Source organism: Oryctolagus cuniculus, chromosome 20 (assembly GCF_051225735.1).
Source record: "Oryctolagus cuniculus isolate XC-2025 breed Fujian yellow rabbit chromosome 20, ASM5122573v1, whole genome shotgun sequence".
NCBI classification, from domain to species: domain Eukaryota; kingdom Metazoa; phylum Chordata; class Mammalia; order Lagomorpha; family Leporidae; genus Oryctolagus; species Oryctolagus cuniculus.
In genome coordinates this window covers 24147208-24167814 of record NC_142886.1, presented here as the reverse complement: position 1 = coordinate 24167814, position 20607 = coordinate 24147208, and the positions used below count along the sequence as shown (strand labels likewise).

Below are 20607 nucleotides of genomic sequence, written 5' to 3'. Positions count from 1 at the left end.
TCCATAGGACAGCTGATCTGGTGGGATGTTAGAGCTTACCTGGGGTCACCGTACAAATGTGGAAACCAGCGTTGACGCTGTAGCATAGCCGGCAAAGCTGCTGCCTACAGCGCCGGCATCCCATATGGGTGCCAGTTCAAGTTCCGGCTGCTCCACTTCCAATTCAGCTCCCTGCTAATGCACCTGGGAAAGCAGTGGAAGATGGCCCAAGTGCTTGGAGTCCTGAACCCATGTAGGAGACCCAGAAGAAGCTCCTGGCCCAGCCATCTGGGGAGTTGACCAGCAGATAGAAGCACTCTCTGTCTCCTCCTCTCTCTCTCTCTCTCTCTCTCTCTCTCTCTAACTCTGCCTATCAAATAAATAAATAATCTTTAAAAAAAAAATGTGGAAGCCAAGACCAGAGACCGACCTGACTATACACATCTTATCCACAGTAGATTAAAACCCCTGACTTCCAGGACAGGGCTTTTTCATGACACAGCATCACCTGTCGTTTGCTCAGAGGCTTGCAGAGTTCACATTTTCCCACACTGAGACCTGTTCTTTTTTTTTTTTTTTTTTTAAGATTTATTTTATTTATTTAAAAGAGTTACTGAGATAGGTAGAGACAGAGAGAGAGGTTGGCCACAACAGTTGGGACTGGACCAGGCAGAAGCCAGGAGCCAGGAGCTTCTTCTGGAGACCCATCCTTTACAGCCAGAAACTATGAGTACACTTCAAAAAGTTCATGGAAATGTATGTTATGGGAAAACTAAAGATTTCAAAATTTTTCATACCCAAACTTACCTTTTAATTCTTTTTTTTCTTTTTTCTGTGGGGAGCAATCCGGACTGGACTGAGTTACTGGAATTAGGACTTATTCTATGCATCTGCTCTCCCACAATATGGCGCTGGGAGAGAAGTAAACAGCTTCCGCACAGCTGCCTCCAGTTCAACCAATAAACTGTAGGACTTGCTCCTGATTGGAGAGCAGCGTACTCGGCGTGTGGGCAGCCGAGTTAGGATTGGCGGAGGAGGACTATAAAGGAGGAGAGAGACGGCATGCACCGGGAACATCTATGGGGAACATCTAAGGGAACCCGTGCAGCCCCCGAGAAAGCCGGCCGGCGGTGTGCCGCTCCCCTGCGGAAGTGGGGAATGTGGCCAGGGGGAACTGCCCTTCCACGGAGGTGGAAGGGATAGTAGCCAACCCGGGAAGAACCAGCAGCAAACCCGGGGAGGGCCGAGCAGACGAGAGAACAGCGCAGGGTCCTGTGTCGTTCCTCCACGAAGAGGGGGAGCGACATTTTCTTTTTTTTTTTTTTTTTTACAGGCAGAGTGGACAGTGAGAGAGAGACAGAAAGGTCTTCCTTTGCCATTGGTTCACCCTCCAATGGCCGCCGCGGCCGGCGTGCTGCGGCCGGCGCACTGCGCTGATCTGAAGGCAGGAGCCAGGTGCTTATTCTGGTCTCCCATGGGGTGCAGGGCCCAAGCACCTGGGCCATCCTCCACTGCACTCCCGGGCCACAGCAGAGAGCTGGCCTGGAAGAGGGGCAACCAGGACAGAATCCGGCACCCCAACCGGGACTAGAACCCGGGGTGCTGGCGCTGCTAGGTGGAGGATTAGCCTAGTGAGCCGTGGCGCCGTCCTAATTCCATTTTCCACAAACTTTTTGAAGTTCCTTCATATGTGGACTTTTCTATTTATTACAAAAATGGGTGTTGAATTTTATCAGACATACTCTAGTTTTATTTTAATTTTTTTAAGACTTATTTATTTGACAGGCAGGGTGACAGAGAGAGAGAGAGAGAAATATTCCAGCCACTGGTTCACTCCCCAAATGGTTGCAATGCCTAGGACTAGTCCATGTTGGAACCAGGAGTCCAGAACTCCATCTGGATTTCCCACATGGGTGGCAGGGACTCAAACACTTGGGCCATGTTCCCTTGCATTTCCAGGCCATCATCAGGGAGCTGGATTGGAAGTGGAGCAGCTTGGAGCTCAAACTGGCACTCTGATATAGTATGCTGCATTGCAAGCGGTGGCTTAACCTGCTGCATCACAAAGCTAGTCCCTAGTTCTACCCCTTTAATTGGTAGAGTAACTCTACTGACAAACTCTGCTGTTAAATTTTTGAATTCTACCAGATTATATTATTAGTCTGCTGGGTTTGTTAATACTTTAGAATTTACTACATAAATGAAATACATATCTTTTTTTCTTTAAACAGATGTATTTATTAATTTGAAAGGCAGAGTTAGAAAGAGAGAGAGAAGTAGAGACAGACAGATTTTCCATCTACCAGCCCACTCCTCAGATGGCCACAATGGCTGGGGCTAGGCTAGGCCGAAGTCAGGAGCCAGGAGCTTCTTCCAGGTCTCCCACATGAATGGCAGGGGTCCAAGGATTTGGGCTATCTTCTGCTGCTTTCCCAGGTGCACTACCAGGGAGCTGGATCAGAAGTGGAGCAGCTGGGACTTGAACTGGCACCCATATGCAATGCTGGTGTCACAGGTGTGGGCTTAACCAACTGTGCCACAGTGCAAGCCCCCATAGTTGTTTTTTTTTCTTTTTTCAGATGCATTTATTTATTTATTTGAAAGGGAGAATTAAGCGAGAAAGGGAGAGACAAGAGAGAGATCTTCCATCTCCTGGTTCACTCCCCAAATAGCTGCAATGGCCAGGGTTGGGCCAGACTGGAGCCAAGTGCTGCATTGGGATCTCCTACATGGTTGCAGGGGCCCAGGGACTTGCTTTCAGGCACATTAGCAGAGAGCTGGATCAGAAGTGGAACAGCCGGGAATTGAACCAGTGCTCATAAGCATCACAGGCAGTGGCTTAACCTGCTACACCACCACAATGCCAGCCCTGAAATTCATAGTTTTTGGCCGGCACCATGGCTCAATAGGTTAATCCTCCACCTGCGGCACCAACACACCGGGTTCTAGTCCCAGTTGGGATACCAGATTCTGTCCTGGTTGCTCCTCTTCCAGTCCAGCTCTCAGCTGTGGCTGGGAGTGCAGTGGAGGATGGCCCAAGTCCTTGGGCCCTGCACCCCATGGGAGACCAGGAGAAGCACCTGGCTCCCAGCTTTGGATCAGCGCGGTGCGCCAGCCACAGCAGCCATGGAAGGTGAACCAATGGAAAAGGAAGACCTTTCTCTCTGTCTTTCTCTCTCTCACTGTCTACTCTGCCTGTCCAAAATAAATAAATACATAGTTTTCAGGATTTTTGTTGTTTTACTTACAACTTTTGTACTCTAAAATTTTGTAAAATGAATCATGGATTTTGCCATTTTTTTCCAATAGTCTATAATCTTTTCAAAAAGAAATGCCCATGGCTTTTTTTTTTACTAGTAGTAATCAATTAAAAAAATAAAATTTTCAGGGCCTGGCATTGTGGCACGGTGGGTTAAGCTGCCACCTGCAATGCTGGCATCCCATATGGGTGCTGGTTCAAGCTCCACTGCTTCACTTCTGATCCAGCTTCTGCTAATGTGCCTAGGGAGGCAGAAGATGGCCCAAGTGCTTAGGCTTCTGCTGCCCATGTGAGAGACCTGGATGGAGTTCCTAGCTCCTGACTTTGGCTGGCACAGCCCCAGCCACTGAAGCCATTTAGAGAGTGGACCAGTGGATGGGAGATCTGTGTGTGTATGTGTCCCTCTTTATAACTCTTTCAAATAAATAAATCTTTTTAAAAATATTTCCTCCCTGAGGCTGGTGCAATGGCAAGTAGGTTAAGCTGCTGCCTACAGCGCCAGCATCCCATATGGGCACCAGTTTGCATCCCAGCTGCTCCACTTCCAACCCAGCTCCCTGCTAATGCACCTGGGAAAGCAGTGGAAGATGGCTCAAGTGCTTGGGCCCCTGTACTCATGTGGGAGACCTGGAATAAGCTCCTGGATCCTGACTGTGGTCTGGCCCAGCTCTGGACATTGCGGCCATCTGGGGAGTCAACCAGCAGATGTAAGATCTCTCTCTCTAACTCTGCCTTTCAAGTAAGTAAATAAATTAAAAACAAAAAAATTCCCTCCTATAAGAGCCACAGCTGTAACCTACTGAGAAGGTGGTTCAAGAAGACACAGGGCTCACATGATGAAATGTCAAAAAGACAAACAGCACTGACACTCAACCCTCCAAGTGTGGAGATACCACGTTCCACTTTTACATGAACTGCACTGACTTCCCCCTTCTTTGCTGCTGGTGGCATCAGAGGTTCACTTCTTCCTCAAACTTCTCACTCTGCCATAACAGTCTGTTTACAGGGAAATAACACCTTAAAGGCAGGGACTAACTACACAGTTACTGGCTTTTAAATTTCATTTTGGGGCCGGCGCCGTGGCTCACTAGGCTAATCCTCTGCCTTGTGGCGCCGGCACACCGGGTTCTAGTCCCGGTCGGGGCGCCGGATTCTGTCCCGGTTGCCCCTCTTCCAGGCCAGCTCTCTGCTGTGGCCAGGGAGTGCAGTGGAGGATGGCCCAGGTGCTTGGGCCCTGCACCCCATGGGAGACCAGGAAAAGCACCTGGCTCCTGCCATCCGATCAGCGCGGTGCGCTGGCCGCAGCGCGCCGGCCGCGGCGGCCATTGGAGGGTGAACCAACGGCAAAGGAAGACCTTTCTCTCTGTCTCTCTCTCTCACTGTCCACTCTGCCTGTCAAAAAATTTAAAAAAAAAAATTTCATTTTGGGGCTGGCATTGTGGCACCACGGGTTACTCTGCCTGTTAACATCAGTATACCTTATGAGCTCCGGTTGGAGTCCCGGATGCTCCACTTCTGATGAAGCTCCATGCACCAGGGAAACCAGCAGAAAATGGCCCCTGCACCCATGTGGGAGACCCCGATGAAGCTCCTGGCTTTGGCTTGGCCCTGGCCTGCCAATTGCAGCCATTTGGGGAGTGAATCGGCTGATCAAAAATCTCCTCTCTCTGCAACTCTGCCCTTTAAATAAATGAATCAATCTTTTTTTAAAAAAAAGATTTATTTTATTTATTTGAAAGAGAGTTACAGAGAGAGGTAGAGAGAGAGAGAGAGGTCTTCTATCCGCTGGTTCACTCCCCAGATGGCCGCAACTGCACCGATCCGAAGCCAGGAGCCAGGAGCTTCCTCTGGGTCTCCCAAGTGGGTGCAGGGGCCCAAGGACTTGAGCCATCTTTTACTGCTTTCCCAGGCCATAGCAGAGAGCTGGATTGGAAGAGAGGTAGCTGGGACTAGAACCGGCACCCATATGGGATGCCAGCACTTCAGGCCAGGGTGTTAACCCACTGGGCCACAGCACCGGCCACCAATCAATTTTTTTTTTTTTTTTTTTTTTTTGACAGGCAGAGTCAGACAGTGAGAGAGAGAGAGAAAGGTCTTCTTTCCGTTGGTTCACCCCCCAAATGGCTGTGATGGCCAACGCGCTGTGCTGATCCGAAGCCAGGAGCCAGGTACTTCCTCCTGGTCTCCCATGCAGGTGCAGGGCCCAAGCACTTGGGCCATCCTCCACTGCCTTCCCAGGCCACAGCAGAGAGCGGGACTGGAAGAGGAGCAACGGGACAGAATCCGGCGCCCCAACCGGGACTAGAACCCGGTGGCTGGCGCCACAAGTGGAAGATTAGCCAAGTGAGCCACGGCGCCGGCCCAATCAATCTTTTTTTAAAAAAGTTTTATTTCATTTATTTCATACTGAATCCAGATAGAGGCATTTTTTCCTCCAGGTTTTTAGGTCTGCTGCTCCCTGTGCTGGAAAAGCCTCTCCCTCTACTCTATACTTGCACTACAACTTTCAACTAAGGTGTTCCTAGCCCTGCAGAACCTTTCCTGACCCATCAACCAGGTCTGGTTCAGTGTCCCAGTTTCCACATATAAATATATTTAAATTATATATTCTTATTTATTTGGATATTAAATGGATTGAGAGATTTCCAGTGCTTATCACATAGAGAAACCTTCAATAGGTAGCAACAAATATTATCTTATCTCTAGGTCTCCCACATCCTTACAAAGGAAGACATACATGTCTTCCTGAGAGCTGTGCATTTCACATGTCCACATCTCTAAATTTTCATTTTGATTTGTCTTGTTACCTCCCCAAGGAAAAATCTCCCTCCCTCCCTCCCTCCCTTCCTTTCATTTATTTATTTGAAAGGCAGAGTTGGGAGAGAAGCTTCCATCCACTGGTTTTATTACCCAAGGCCACACAGCAGGGGCTGGGTCAAGCTGAAGCCAGAAGCCTGGGTCTCCATCCAGGTCTCCTACATGGGTGGTAGGAACCCAAGTACTTGGGCCGTCTTTCCCCGGTGCATTAGCAGGGAGGTGGATCAGAAGAGGAGTAGCCGGAAATCCAACTAGCATGCCACCAACACCACCCCCTCATTTCTTGAAATAGTCAATTGATTTCTGTTTGTCCACAAAATACATATGGTTGCATCTATAGGCTGAGTAGCCCTCACCTGAAATACTTATCTGGAAAAAAACAAAAACAAAAACAAAAACAAAAACAGAAGTGTTTTGACCTGTTTAGGAATTTGGAGTATTTGCATGTGTAAAATGAGATATCTTGTGAATGAGACTCAAGTATAATCATGACATTCATTTCTGTTTCATATATACTTTAGACATACAACGTAAAGGTAGTATTTTATACAGTATTAGCAAAAGGTCAGCTATGGAATTTTTCACTTGACATCATGCTGGCATTACCTTGATTTTGGAGCAGTTCAGATTTCCAGAGTGGTGATGTTCAACCTGTTGTCTATTCTTAATAGATGGTATATTGGTGCACAGCATTAATAAAAAGGACAGATGGAGGTAGGTGTTTGGTTTGATGGTTGAGACGCCTGCATCCCACATAGGCATACCTAGGTTTGATGACCACTTCTGCTCCTGGACTCCAGCTTCCTGTTAATACAGACCCTGGGAGGCGGCAGTGACAGCTCAAGTGGCTAGGACCCCACTACTAGTGTAGGAGACCTGGGTTGAGTTCCCAGCCCCTGGTGAGGGGCTGCCACTTGCAACTCCACTATCCCATATGGGCACCGGTACAAGTCCTGACTGCTCCACTTCCAGTTCAGCTCCCTGCTAATGTGCCAGGGAGGTAGTGGAAGATGGCCCAGGTGCTTTGGCCCCTGCACCCATGTGAGAGACTTGAAAGAAGCTCCTGGCTTCAGCCTGGCCCAGCCCTGGTTCTTGTGGCCATCTGAGGAGTGAACCAGTGGATACAAGCATGCATTGTCTCCTTCTCTCCCTTTCTCTCTCTGTAACTCTGCCTTTCAAATAAATAAATCTTAAAAAAAAAAAAAAAAAAAAGCCTGCCTGGTGAGTTCTGCAGTGATACCTGCCTTGCCTAAGTCAGTAAGGGTTGGAAGACTGAATGTGTAAACATTATGTAATTAATGTCAATGCACTACCTAAATACAATTGCTATTATTATTAAAAATATAAAGCTGTATGAGGTAAACAGGTGGATTTCATCACGAAAATAATGGTGATGGTCACCATAGCCTAGCTAGAAACGCTCTTCTTTGGCTTGAATATAGGTCTTTAGAGGCCAGAAGATAAAGAACTATGAACCAGCATACCAGCACAGCAGTGTGCTCTAAACCCTTAAGCAAAAATCCTGCCCATTACAGGGACTCAGTTAAACAGTAATTACATTTTTTTTTTTTTTTTTTGACAGGCAGAGTGGACAGTGAGAGAGAGAGAGACAGAGAGAAAGGTCTTCCTTTGCCGTTGGTTCACCCTCCAATGGCCGCCGCGGCCGGCGCGCTGCGGCCGGCGCACCGCGCTGATCCGATGGCAGGAGCCAGGAGCCAGGTGCTTTTCCTGGTCTCCCATGGGGTGCAGGGCCCAAGCACCTGGGCCATCCTCCACTGCACTCCCGGGCCACAGCAGAGGGCTGGCCTGGAAGAGGGGCAACCGGGACAGAATCCAGTGCCCCAACTGGGACTAGAACCCGGTGTGCCGGCGCCGCTAGGCGGAGGATTAGCCTAGTGAGCCGCGGCGCCGGCCAGTAATTACATTTAAGTAGCAGTAAGCACCTACAGCTGAGACTGAGGTTGGCCACCATATGGCCATGGGATGGAGGCTATATATGGGAGAAAAGCAAGTGGCTACTCTCTTACCTGGCTCTTTTGATCACAGACAAGACGACCACGACAGCCCCAACCATCCAGGACTTGCCAGAGGTTCTGCAGCCCTGGCTGGAAGCTGCTCTTTGTGACAAGAATGCCAATGTGCGGATGGCAGCAGCAATATGCCAGTATGCCATACAAGCGCATAATCCTCTTGCCCAGGACATCATGCAGACTGCCCTTCTGAAGGGTAAGTCCCTGTTATCACCGTGATCGAGACATCTCACCACCGGCCTTCTCAGTCCTTTCCTCCGCACCGTTATGTTCTGTGGTGTCTACTGTACTGGGTTTGGCTTTACTTTATGTTACAACGCTCAGAAATTACTTCATCCTATGTTCTTTTACAAAATAGGTACACTGCCACCAAGGGGTCCCTGGACTAAGCTTTTCATAGATGCAATTGACTAGAAACCATGTCCTCTTCAATACAACCTGATTTTTTTTTTTTTTTTTAATGAAAGACTGTCAGGTGACAGGCCCACGGTGCCTAACTACCGTTTCCAAGAGATGAGCTTCTCCTTGCCTTGACTAGGACAACTGGCTGTCTGCATACACTCAACAGCTACATTCCTATCAGAGGAAGGCCTCCCACCCCAGCCTTCTCAGTCTCCAGGGGGAGAAACAACTGAACCTCCCAGGAAAGCCACAAATGCCTCTGGCTGTTACCTAACAAGAGCCTTTAGGACTTAGCCATTGAGATTTTCAGTTTATATTTAAAATTGTGATAGGCTCCATTTAAATATGGATTACGTATAGGACTGGATTTCTAGACTGAGTGGAGCACGGCGAAGTGAGATGATCAGGCAGGTAGCTGCCTTGGGTACCAATCCACAGGCTGTTCTCGCAGGGGCAAGAGGAACCGATGACCACTCTGGACCCCTTTCTTCTCCCCACTGCGGCAGGTAATACTGTGGATAGCTGGGCTGCTGCTCAGTGCTTGGCTGTGGAAGGGGCTGCCACTTACCGCGTGATAAAGAGGATCCTCCACCAGCTGTTTTACAAGAAGAATGAGGACACTGAGGAACAGGCCTGCATCCTCCTGAGCCATCTCAGTGAGAAGACAGTACGTGTCCATTACAGGGTTAGAGAAAGAAACCAAGTACGGGGAACAATTGGGCATTTGAGGTCAGTGCATATAAGGAATCCAAAATGCAGGTGGTGTGGGTAGGGTGATCTCAAGTATGTGGCTAAAATGGACTAAGTGTGGGTGAACCTCGATGTAGTGGTGTTTGCAGGCAGAAATGACAATAGCTAGCTCAGAGAAAAGTGAGGAAAGCAGGTTGCAAACGGTATCTAAGAAGAGCTATGACTTGTAGAATTTGCCTCTGCTGAAAGTTTGCCATTGAAAACAACTCACATTGAATACTGTGTTTAGTTACTTACAGTAGAAATGTGAAATTCACAATGATCAAGGAACAGACAAATCATTATGGAGGTAAAAATAAAGTAAAAAAGGGAAGGCTCCAGGAACTTCCTGTTCAGATTAAGTTGGTATTTTGTTCCTGATTTACAATCCAGTTGCGTTAGACAGAAGAGTGTTCATATTTTGTGATCCCACTCTTTCCTTTGCTAAAAATGGGCACCTCATGTACTTAGGACATTATGTTGGGTGGCGTAATAGGTTGTAACTTCTTCAGGGTTCTAGTATCTCTAAAAGTGATTGTGAATCTCCATTCAAGTCTTCCATTTCCTCAGACCCTGATACACACCATGCTTGCCGTGGAACTCAATAGCCCCCAGTGGAAGGACCGGATTGTGGCCTGCCGGGCGTTCTCTCGGATCAGTGGAAATGTTTGCTTAGTAAGCTGCTTCTTTCTTTGCTTCCAGGATGGAAAAGCCTAAGCAAGGCTGGGTTAGGGAGCCTTTCCACTTTTTGCTGCCACCTAGTGTCCCATTCTTACAAACAGACCTCTGTCCCCACATTGCTACCTTACTCCTAAACTAGAATTATTTCTATGGCTTATGACAGTGCTTCTCAGTGTTGGCAGTCCACAAACTAACGAATTCACAATGAAATCAGCACAAAAGCTGGAAGAGCTTAGAAGCATTTATAGTAATTTGATACTGCCTCTGTGTCAATGGGCTTTATAAAGTGTCAGTAAGTGACATCCTCTCCTCCCCAAAACTGTCCTTCACCACCGGGTTTAAGAAGCATTAGCTTAAATCACCCAACACAACTCTGTGAGTGTCTTTCCTGATCCCCTATGTGTTCAGCACACACATAGAAAACAGTTCCTGCTTTAAAAAGCTGACACTGTAGTTAGAGCAACAAGACTAACAAAAACACATGATTCAAGAACAAGAAGAAAATGTAAGCACTCCCTTAAAAGTTTTTCAGAGAGGGAGAGAGAGATTAGCCTGGGCTGGACGTATCAGTTACAGTTCTGTGAAGAAGCACTGGACGTGGCTAGAATTGAAGAGGAAGATTCCATGCAAGGGAACCCTGACCTCCTTTACCATTATCTTCAAATCATAGTCACCTTTCCAAATGCTATTTCGACTCTATCTTTTCCTATATTGGGTATCTTCAGAAAGGCCCAGAATATTGGAATTCCCATGAGAAGTGAACAACTGTCATTTTTTGACCCTCATGTTTTGATGTGGAAACACAAAATCTGGCCAGTCAATACAAACACCTAAAGTATTTTTGGACTAGGGCTAATTCTGTCTCAAGTGCTGTAGCACCAGCACCACAGGCACCATCTGGATACTTGTTAGAACTGCAGAATCCCACCTTGGGCCACCTCAATCAGAATGAGCATTTTAAAAGTACCCTTTGAACACCATTTGACTCATTTGCACATTCCCTTTTATGGTACTTGTCACACAGAACTGCCAATTGAAAGTAAAGACATGCATAGGTAGCAGTGGATGAGGTAAAGATGATAACTTCATGTCAGAATTAGACTTCATGATGCAATTAAGAAAGGCATATACCTATGAGTTCTTTCACTTATGCAGCAGGCAGTTTCCGGCACTGCTAGGCCCTATACCAGTATTGGGGCAGCAAAGACAACATGTCTTCTCTCGGTAAATATTGTACCTAGCTATCACAAAAACAGCTTAACGTGTTACAGGTATTGCCTATGCTTCTATGGGGCAGAGGAGACTTCACTAAGGATACTTTTTTTTTTTTTTTTTTGACAGGCAGAGTGGACAGTGAGAGAGAGACAGAGAGAAAGGTCTTCCTTTACTGTTGGTTCACCCTCCAATGGCCGCATGACCGGCGTGCTGCGGCCAGCGCATCACGATGATCCAAAGCCAGGAGCCAGGTGCTTCTGGTCTCCCATGCGGGTGCAGGGCCAAAGGACTTGGGCCATCCTCCACTGCACTCCCAGACCATAGCAGAGAGCTGGCCTGGAAGAGGGGCAACCGGGACAGAATCCGGCACCCCGACCGGGACTAGAACCCTGTGTGCCAGCGCCACAGGCAGAGGATTAGCCTATTGAGCCGTGGCGCTGGCCTACTAAGGATACTTTTTGAGCTAAATCCTAGAGTAGGCAAACATCAGGTACCAGGAATGGGTCAAAAATAATGTTTTAGGTAGGGAGAATAGCTTGCACACATTTACAGTCATCAACTAAAACTTCAGTAATCTCTTTCCCTCAGAGGTATACGTACAGGGTGACCAACTGTGCTGGTTCGTCCAGAACATGGGACTTTCCAGTATGAAAACCAAGAAAACTGCTAAGTTGGTCACCCCATTAAGTATTCCTTTCAAATTTTCTGTCTCCCAGGAACATTAGGTCATCCCCAACACTATACAGTACTTTAAAGGATGAGCTTGTAAAACAGACCTGAATTTGAGTCCTGGCTCAGCATTCCACCAGGTTAACCTTGGGCAAGTTCTTTAAAGCTTCTATTTTGTCCTGTGTAAATGGTAATAACATCTGCCTGACTGGATTGTTTGGGAAACTAAAGGATGGATTAAAAACACGACACAATGCCAAGTACAGAACTGATATTCAATCAATGATATAAATATTGTACTTGTTGACAGGATATGAAATGCAAGTTGATCCAGCTGATGTGGAAAGACTGGAATAAGGAAGTGAGGCAAGCAGCTGCTCAAGCACTGGGACAAATGAGCCTTGGGAAGGAGCTGCATGATGCAATCAGGTGAGACCTACTCAACACGAGGAAAGTCTTCTAAGAAGTTTTTAAGGGGGCTCAGGTTTTGGCATAGTAGACTAAACCTCTGCCTGTGGCACCAGCATCCCACATGGGCACCAATTTGTGTACCTGCTGCTCCTCTTCCAATCCAGCTCTCTTCTAATAGCCTGGGGATGCAATGGAGCATGGCCCAACTGCTTGGACCCCTGTACCCACCCAGATGGGAGACCCAGAAGAAACTCCTGGCTCCTGGCTTTGAATTGGCCCAGCTCTGGTCATTGTGGCCATTTGGGGAGTGAACCAGTGGATGGAAGATTTTTCTGTCTCTCCCTCTCTCTGTAACTCTACCTCTCTTTAAAAAAAAAAAAAAGCTTTATGTATTTACTTGAAAGTCACAGTTACACAGAGAGAGAAGGAGAGGCAGAGAGAGATAGAGATCTCTCTTTTTTTTTTGACACCAGAGTGGACAGTGAGAGAGAGAGACAGAGAGAAAGGTCTTCCTTTACCGTTGGTTCACCTTCCAATGGCCGCCATGACCGGCGCACTGCAGCCTGCGCACCACGCTGATCCGAAGCCAGGAGCCAGGTGCTTCTCCTGGTCTCCCACACGAGTGCAGGGCCCAAGCACTTGGGCCATCCTACACTGCAATCCCGGGCCACAGCAGAGAGCTGGCCTAGAAGAGGGGCAACCGGGACAGAATCCGGTGCCCCAACCGGGACTAGAACCTGGTGTGCCGGCGCCGCAGGCGGAGGATTAGCCTAGTGAGCCGCGGCGCCAGCTGAGAGAGATCTTCCATCTTCTGGTTCACTCCCCAATTGGCTGCTATGGCCAGAGCTGCGCCAATCTGAAGTCAGGAACCAGGAGCTTCCTTTGGGTCTCCCACATAGGTGCAGGGGCCCAAGGACTTGGGCCATCTTGTACTGCCTTCCCAGGCCATAGTAGAGAGCTGGATCGGAAGTGGAGCAGCTGGGACTCGAACTGGTGCCCTTATAGGATGCCAGCACCGCAAGCAGTAGCTTTACCTGCTACGCCACAGTGCTGGCCCCTCAAATAAATAAATCTTTAAAAAAAAAAAAGTTTAAGGGGACTGGGATCCCACAAACCAGCATTTGTTGAGCTCAGCATTCAACTAGGCATTAGCATAAATTGACCATTTTTCCAGAAACTAACAATGTAGCTAGGAAAAGAATTCATAGGTGTGGGACAATGTTTTGGGTACTTGAGGGAGTTCACAAGTAAAACAAAATTCTGATACCACAAGGAAGATACAGAAATGTCTAATTAAAAATACCAAATTGGGCCCAGTGGTTAAGACAGCTGCATTCCACATTGGAGTATGTGAGTTGGAGTCAGCTCTACTCCCGATTCCAGCTTCCTGCTAAGGCAGACCCTGGGAGGCAACAAGTGATGGCTCAAGTAGTTGAGTCATTGCCCATTTACATAGGAGACCTGGATTGACTTCATTTTTTAAGATTTATTTTTATTTATTTATTTGAAAGTCAGAGTTGCACAAAGAGAAGGAGAGGAAGAGAGAGAGAGAGGTCTTCCATCCATTGGTTCACTCCCCAACTGGCCGCAATGGCCCAGAGCTGCGCTGATCTGAAGCCGGGAGCCAGGAGTTTCTTCCCGGTCTCCCATGTGGGTACAGGGGCCTAAGGACTTGAGTCATCTTCTACTGCTTTCCCAGGCCACAGCAGAGATCTGGATCAGAAGAGGAGCAGCTGGGACACAAACCAGCGCCCATATGGGATGCCGGCACTGCAGGTGGCAGCTTTACCCACTACGCCACAGCCCTGGCCCCAGATTGAGTTTTTGGTGCATGGCTTTGGCCTGGCCCAGGCTTAGCCAGTGTGGGAATTTAGGGAGTGAACCACTGGGTGGAAGCTCTGTCTCGTTGCCTCTCAAATAATAAACTAAAAAATATCAAATCATATTAGAAACTAGAACACATGACATATACTATAACTGCTATGGCAAAAAAAAAAAAAAAAGAAAAGAAAAGAAAAAAGAAATACTCCATATGGGGTAGAAGAGTAAGGCCAAGTTTCATGGAGGATGTGCAGGACTGCATAGACGTTCCAGACTGGGAGCCAATTACAAAAATGGACATGTGAGGGCAATGCAGAAGAGACATTGACTGTGACAAGGGTGCAAGTTGAATAAAGTTTCCTTGATGCAGTCATTTAACACAGCTGAGAGCGTAGCACAGCTAGGTAACAGGGACTCAAGTGACTCCTGAGGACAAGGGGACGTCGGGGGAGGGAGACACTGGGAGTTCAGGGTGGAAAATAAAGCAGCTTGTGCCTTGCAGAGTCAAGCTGGGCCAAGGGAATTCTCAGGAGCGCGTGGAGGCCCTCTCCCTGGTAGGTGGGCTCAAGCTCATGACCGCCAAGCTCCTCCCCAGCTTCCTGAACTGCTTCTCTGACAACTTCATAGCAGTGCGGCAGGCAGCCTGTTTGGCGGCTGGTGCCCTACAGATCCGCAATAAGATGGTAAGTCAGGGAAACACATCCTCAACTCACCTGACTGACCTCAAGAGGGTCTTCCCCTCCCTTGTTTGTGCACAGTACACTCACTATTCTGTGCTACACAGAACGAGACCAGAACCAGAAAAGTGAGGGGGTATGTGGGCCACGTCAGTTAGGACTATTCAGCTTCCAGCCAGCCCCGGCTTCACTCTGGGGTACATCCCCTACATCCTATAAGCTCACCTCAGTTAACTGCATCTCATTATCTGGGGGCTGCTGGGCTTCAGGACCAACTCCAGTTGAACGCTTTTAATGGAAAATCTGATTGAGGTGTTTAGACACAACAGGTAATTTAGCTAATCCACTGTATACTGGCTGGTGCTTCAAGCCCTAGCTCATTTGTCACTAGAATTGATAAAAAGTTATTTTTCAGTTATAGCACCTTTCAGAGATGAGAGGAGTCCCCGTTTCTGGTCTCCCACTTAGCACTGCCTTTTATCCATCCCAGGTGCTGGACTGCCTCTTGAATCTGATGCAAAGAGATCCTTACTGGAAAATCAAGGCCTTCGCCATTCGAGGTATTACAGTAGAGGCCCCAGTTCTTCAGCATTAAACACCATCCCCTATGCTAGGACAAAAGATCCCCAGAAACTCTCTGGTTAGGGAATAGAGTACAGGGGAGGGAATGAGCTTAACTTCTCAGAAGTTCCTTGCCTGAGAATGGAAAGATTATTTTCTTCTTTTAGTTGTCAGTAAAAGATCCTGAGTATAGGTCTCTGTCAAATTTCATAGGGAAAAGGGCAGATAAAACAGTTCCTGCCACCAGGACTGTTCCAAGGACATGTACCAAGTAGATATACACTGTTGAATACATCTTGCTTTCCCTAGAGGTTTCAACTATAGCACTTTGTAAAGTCAGACCAGACTCAAGATTGCTATAGACTAAAACCCTGCCTGCTAATTTTCTTAGTTTCTTTTTAAGATCTTTATCATTGCTTCTTTTCACATGGTCTTTGGCATGTCCCTAGCAGAATTAGCTCTAGGTAAACTTGTGAAATAACTATGCCATTTCTTCCCATTACCCTGCCTTGACTAGGCTGGTCTTTCAAGTTATCTGTCCTATATCTCATACCTAAATAGGCGGTCTGTGTTCATATCCTAAAGAGCAGGGATGGTACAACAACCCCCACCCAGGAAGCTTTCAAGGTTCATTCTGTTCATTCCTGGATGCTAGCATGTAGCCAACTCCAGTGATAGTGAAACATGCTTCCCGCTCATCTCTGCAGCTCTGGGACAGATCGGGCAAGTGAGTCCCCAGCTGACAGATCTCCTGCTCTGGGCTATCCACTATGAAGAGTCACCAGGTGTGCGACTGGAAGCTTGCCGTAGCATCCTGGCCCTCAAACTCCGAGGGGATCGGGTTAGGGACACTTTCCTAGATGTGCTGCTCCTGGAGAACCACGAGGCTGTTCTAAGGTAGGCAGTGAATCTCCAGTTCTGCTATGACTTCTTGTGCTACCAGCCTCCCATCTTTGTTCACTAAATATGTGAACGTCCTTGCCTTTCCAGGCTGCCTAATGACCCTAAAAGCAAAAGCTTGCCTGTGCCATACACCTACTTACCCAGTGGGTAACAGAAAAAAATTGGCCTAAATGAGATTGAAAAATTCCATGCAGTTCATGTGCCTTTTCTCTCCCCCACTCTGGAAGATTTTAAGTTATTCATATGTTCAACTGACATTTATTGCGACAACGGGCTATAGAGTACAAATGGGGTCTAAATTCCATTCTGTCGTGCAATAGCTGTGTGAGCCTGCATGAGGAACACAAACTCTCTGAGCCCATTTTCTCATCCAACAGATAATAGTCTACATTGATCATCAATGAGATGACAGTACCTGTCAGAAAGGTGTTCAATGGTACCTTAGTACCTTCAAATGTATCAAAAACTACACAACATCTTTGTAACTTAAACATCATACCACTTTTGCAGATAGAGCTCAGCAAAACTGCAATTAGAACAGGAATTTGGGATTCTTGCCTAAGGACAGGACAGAACAATCTAAACTGCTCCTTTTCTTTCAGAGAAATTTACCAAGCAATGAAGATACTCAACTTAGAAAACGAAGGCAATCAGGAAATGCTTCAGGAGATCAAGAACAGGGTAAATAAGTGTAAACTATGCTAAAGAAAACTCAGGGCACTCAAGAGTTCCTTTACTCTTTTCCTCACTGCCAAAATTTTTTCTACAATCCTGGAAATCGATACCATACCATTTGAAGACAAAACATATATGCGTAACTGAATTCTAAAATCCTACTAGTGCGGTGGGTGTTTGGCACAGCAGTTAAGATGCCCACTTCCCATGCTGGAGTGCCTGTTTGGCTCCTCCACTTCAGATCCAGCTGCCTGCTAATATGTACCTGAGAGAAGGCAGGTAACAATTTTAGTACTTGGGTCCCTGCCACCCATGTGGGAGACCCTGAGCCCCTGGTTCCTGATTTCAGTCTGGCCCAGCCCTAGCTGTTGTGGGCATTTGAGAAGTAAATGAGCAGATGGAAGATATCTATCTCACTCTTTTAAATTAAATGAAAATAAATACAAATTAGGAAAAGGAACCAAAACAAAAATCTTACTAGTCCTATCAAATAGCCCTCAAAATCAGAGTTTACTGTTGTTTCTGAAATATTGTTTCCCTCCCCATCCCCCCCCCAATCTGCTAAACCCAAGTTGTTTTGCTGTTTTTTCTTGCACAGAGGCATAAAGGAGACATTGGAGTTGACACCCTAGTTTTTTCCTTCTTAATTTTCCTAATTCCTAATCTGGGCTTTCACCCAAGGACCTCTCTGGGAACTGAAAGGGTTGTTCTATTTTTTTGTTTTAAGATTTATTTATAATTCATTTGAAAGGTAGTTAGAGAGAAAGAGAATCTTCCATCTGCTGGTTCACTCCTCAAATGGCCACAATGGCCAGGGCTGGGCCAGGCTGAAGCCACAAGTCTAGAACCCCACCTGTCTCTGATGTGAATGCAGGTCCAACTTCTTGGCTTATCTTCTGCTGCTTTCCCAGGAGCATTAGCAGGGAGCTGGATCTGAAGCAGAGCAGCCAGGATGGGAATTGGTGCTTCAATAAGGGATGCTGGCATTGCACATAGCAGCAGCTTAACCATCTCTGCCATAATACCAGCCCTGGGTGTTCTAATTTTTAAAGCTATGAGATGAAATGAAGGAATAGAGGGAAACGAACTTTAAAAAGTTAATTCATGGGGCTGGCATTGTGATGCAGTGGGTTAAAAGCCCTGGCCTGAAGCGTCGGCGTCCCATGGGGCGCTGGTTCGAGTCCTGGCTGCTCCACTTCCAATCCAGCTCTCTGCTATGGCCTGGGAAAGCAGTAGAAGATGGCCCAAGTCCTTGGGCCCCTGCACTCACTTGGGAGACTCGGAAGAAGCTCCTGGCTTCGGATCGGCGCGACTCCAGCCATTATGGCCATCTGAGGAGTGAACCAGCGGATGGAAGACTGCCTGCATCCCAATTGGGAGTGCCACTTCAAGTCCTGGCTAGTAGGCACTTCGAATCCAGCTTCCTGCCAATGTACCTGGGAGGTAACAGATGATGGCCCAAGTACTTGGATTCCTGCCATCCACATGGGAGACCTGGATGCAGTGCCTGGTTCTTGGCTTCAGCCTGGCCAATCCCAGCTGTTACAGCCATCTGGGGAGAGAACGAGTGGATGGAGGATGAGGATATTTCTCTCTCCCTCCCTCCCTCCCTTTTTCTCTTTGTGACTCTACATTTCAAAGAAATGAATTTTTAAAAAAAGTTAATTCACAAAACCTACTTCACACCAAGCAAGGATTTCTTAGCAGACTCCTTTCATCAATGACCAAAAAGCTAAAGGAACATTTGCATTAACAGGTATAAGTATCTTAAGAACACAATCTTCTCAGGCTTTTATGTACTACCTAAGAGAGTAATAAGCATAGTATAGTTAACTTATTAATACTTTTTGATGATTTGCTATTAATTTTTTAACATTGGTTGTTCTAATCTAGATTAAAACATTAAGCCAAAAAGACTTGGTGACACAAAAAATACTCAAAATTGAGATGGTCATAGGAAAAGTGAAGGAGGAAGCAAAACGTGTTTACTCACAACCCCAAGAGGGGCAAAAGCCATTGGAACTTCATACTTTTCTCCAAGAAGCTTTCCAGGGTAGGTTTCCTAGAAGTGTGTCCTATAACTTGACTCTTAAAAAGCCTGTTCCAGGAACTGGATGTTTTAGGAGTTAGTAGCAAGCCCTGTAGGAAAAGAATCAAAGAAAGCTACTTCCTTCCCCTCTTATCCACTATCTGTTCGGGCTTTCTATTATTTTCTTCCTAATCTTTCAGGTTTTTATCATTTGCTATTTTGTTCCTCAGAAAGAAAAAAATAATAGTTTTATTTGAACTAATTTAAAAGTTGGGTCAAAAGGCTTTATAAAATAACAACAAAAAACCTTAAAAAAATCTTTAATAGTTGTTATCTCTGGAAAGTGAAGTTGGAGAGAGAGCTATCATTTTTCTTTATGTACATCTATGCTTTTGTGAATTTTTAAAAAAAGACTTTATGGAATGGGCATTTGGCACAGTGGTTAAGATGCCACTTAGGACAATCGCATCCCATTCTGGAGTACCTGGGTTTCAGTCCCAGCTCTGCTTCTGATTTTGACTTCTTGCTAATGCACACCCTAAGAGGCAGCAGTTGATGGCTAAAGTGCTTGGGTCCCTGCTATCCACATGGGAGACCTGGATTAAGATCCAGGCTTCAAGGCCGGCGCCGCGGCTCACTAGGCTAATCCTCCGCCTAGCGGCGCCGGCACACCGGGTTCTAGTCCCGGTCAGGGCGCCGGATTCTGTCCCGGTTGCCCCTCTTCCAGGCCAGCCCTCTGCTGTGGCCAGGGAGTGCAGTGGAGGATGGCCCAGGTGCTTGGGCCCTGCACCCCATGGGAGACCAGGAAAAGCACCTGGCTCCTGGCTCCTGCCATCGGATCAGCGCGGTGCGCCGGCCGCAGCGCGCCGGCCACGGCGGCCATTGGAGGGTGAACCAACGGCAAAGGAAGACCTTTCTCTCTGTCTCTGTCTCTCACTGTCCACTCTGCCTGTCAAAAAAAAAAAAAAAAAAAAGATCCAGGCTTCAGCCTAGCTCAGTCCTGGCTGTTATGTACATTTGAACCAGCAGATGGAAGGTATCTCTCTTCTCTCTGTGTGTGTATGTGTGTGTTTGAGCCTTTCCAAAAAAAGAAAGAAAAAAAAAAGTTTTCAAATAAATGAAGACTTCAGAAAGTTCTCAAGTTCAAATAACTGAACCTATTAAATATAGTGAAAAGCATGCTAGACAACCACCTGTATGATGAAGTTGCAGAAATCAAGCTGTACCAAAATATACTTACAAAATGTGTGCCCAGGTGCAGTAGCAGCCTCAGGTCATTCAGCCAGCTGCCTACCAGCCACCACCCCAAACCCAGGTCTTCTGATTCCAAGTCCAGTGCTCTTTCTGGTACACCAGGCTCTTTTCCACCAATCATGAGAATATTCACTTGCCAGATTTGGGGAAGTTTCTTCCAACTGCCAGAAGAAAATGAAAGTGGACAGTAACTGAACACTAGCCTTTCCATAAGGCCAGCTTGCTACAAATTGGCTGACTAAGGCCTATGATATCACAACTATTAGCATGCTGCCCCCTTTTAGGATTAATGCCAGCCATTGGTAAAAGCAAGCACTCAGCAAAAACAAAATTTTCTTAAAGCTCACTCTCTGCTAGTGTTAAAGTAACTTTGGTACTGTGCTGCTTGGTATTCAAGTAGATAATAAAAACAAGCAAATTAACCCTAAGTTGAAAGAACTGGCCTCCATCAGATGAGTTTCTTTAAAAGCTTGTTTAACATGCCCCGTTTAATCA

General features: G+C 46.8%; 1 protein-coding gene and 1 long non-coding RNA gene across 21 annotated transcripts in view; one reads left to right on the top strand and one right to left on the bottom strand.

Annotated features, from left to right (window-relative positions):
* HEATR4 (HEAT repeat containing 4) overlaps window positions 1–20607 on the top strand; it is a 59618-nt gene that overhangs the window by 23392 nt on the left and 15619 nt on the right. For 3 of the 4 annotated variants that reach the window (XM_070065249.2, XM_070065248.2, XM_089322324.1), the window contains 9 exons: window positions 8102–8281; window positions 8994–9154; window positions 9787–9891; window positions 12092–12210; window positions 14516–14696; window positions 15181–15250; window positions 15959–16148; window positions 16757–16835; window positions 18723–18882. In XM_070065249.2, the coding sequence (XP_069921350.2) occupies window positions 8102–8281; window positions 8994–9154; window positions 9787–9891; window positions 12092–12210; window positions 14516–14696; window positions 15181–15250; window positions 15959–16148; window positions 16757–16835; window positions 18723–18882 (1245 nt within the window). The remainder of the gene's footprint in view (window positions 1–8101; window positions 8282–8993; window positions 9155–9786; window positions 9892–12091; window positions 12211–14515; window positions 14697–15180; window positions 15251–15958; window positions 16149–16756; window positions 16836–18722; window positions 18883–20607) is intronic. The other variant, XM_089322323.1, reaches the window with a different exon arrangement.
* The window catches only part of LOC103351691 (ribosomal oxygenase 1), a 32445-nt gene that overhangs the window by 9254 nt on the left and 2584 nt on the right, over window positions 1–20607 (bottom strand). For 5 of the 17 annotated variants that reach the window (XR_016226585.1, XR_016226588.1, XR_016226577.1 and 2 more), the window contains exons 2-3: window positions 20099–20273; window positions 18266–18381 (exon numbers count right to left, since the gene is read on the bottom strand). This is a non-coding gene — a long non-coding RNA (ribosomal oxygenase 1). Of the gene's footprint in view, window positions 1–39; window positions 184–18265; window positions 18382–18844; window positions 18969–20098; window positions 20274–20607 lie in introns of those variants that run through there. The other 12 variants (XR_016226586.1, XR_016226587.1, XR_016226578.1 and 9 more) reach the window with 6 other exon arrangements.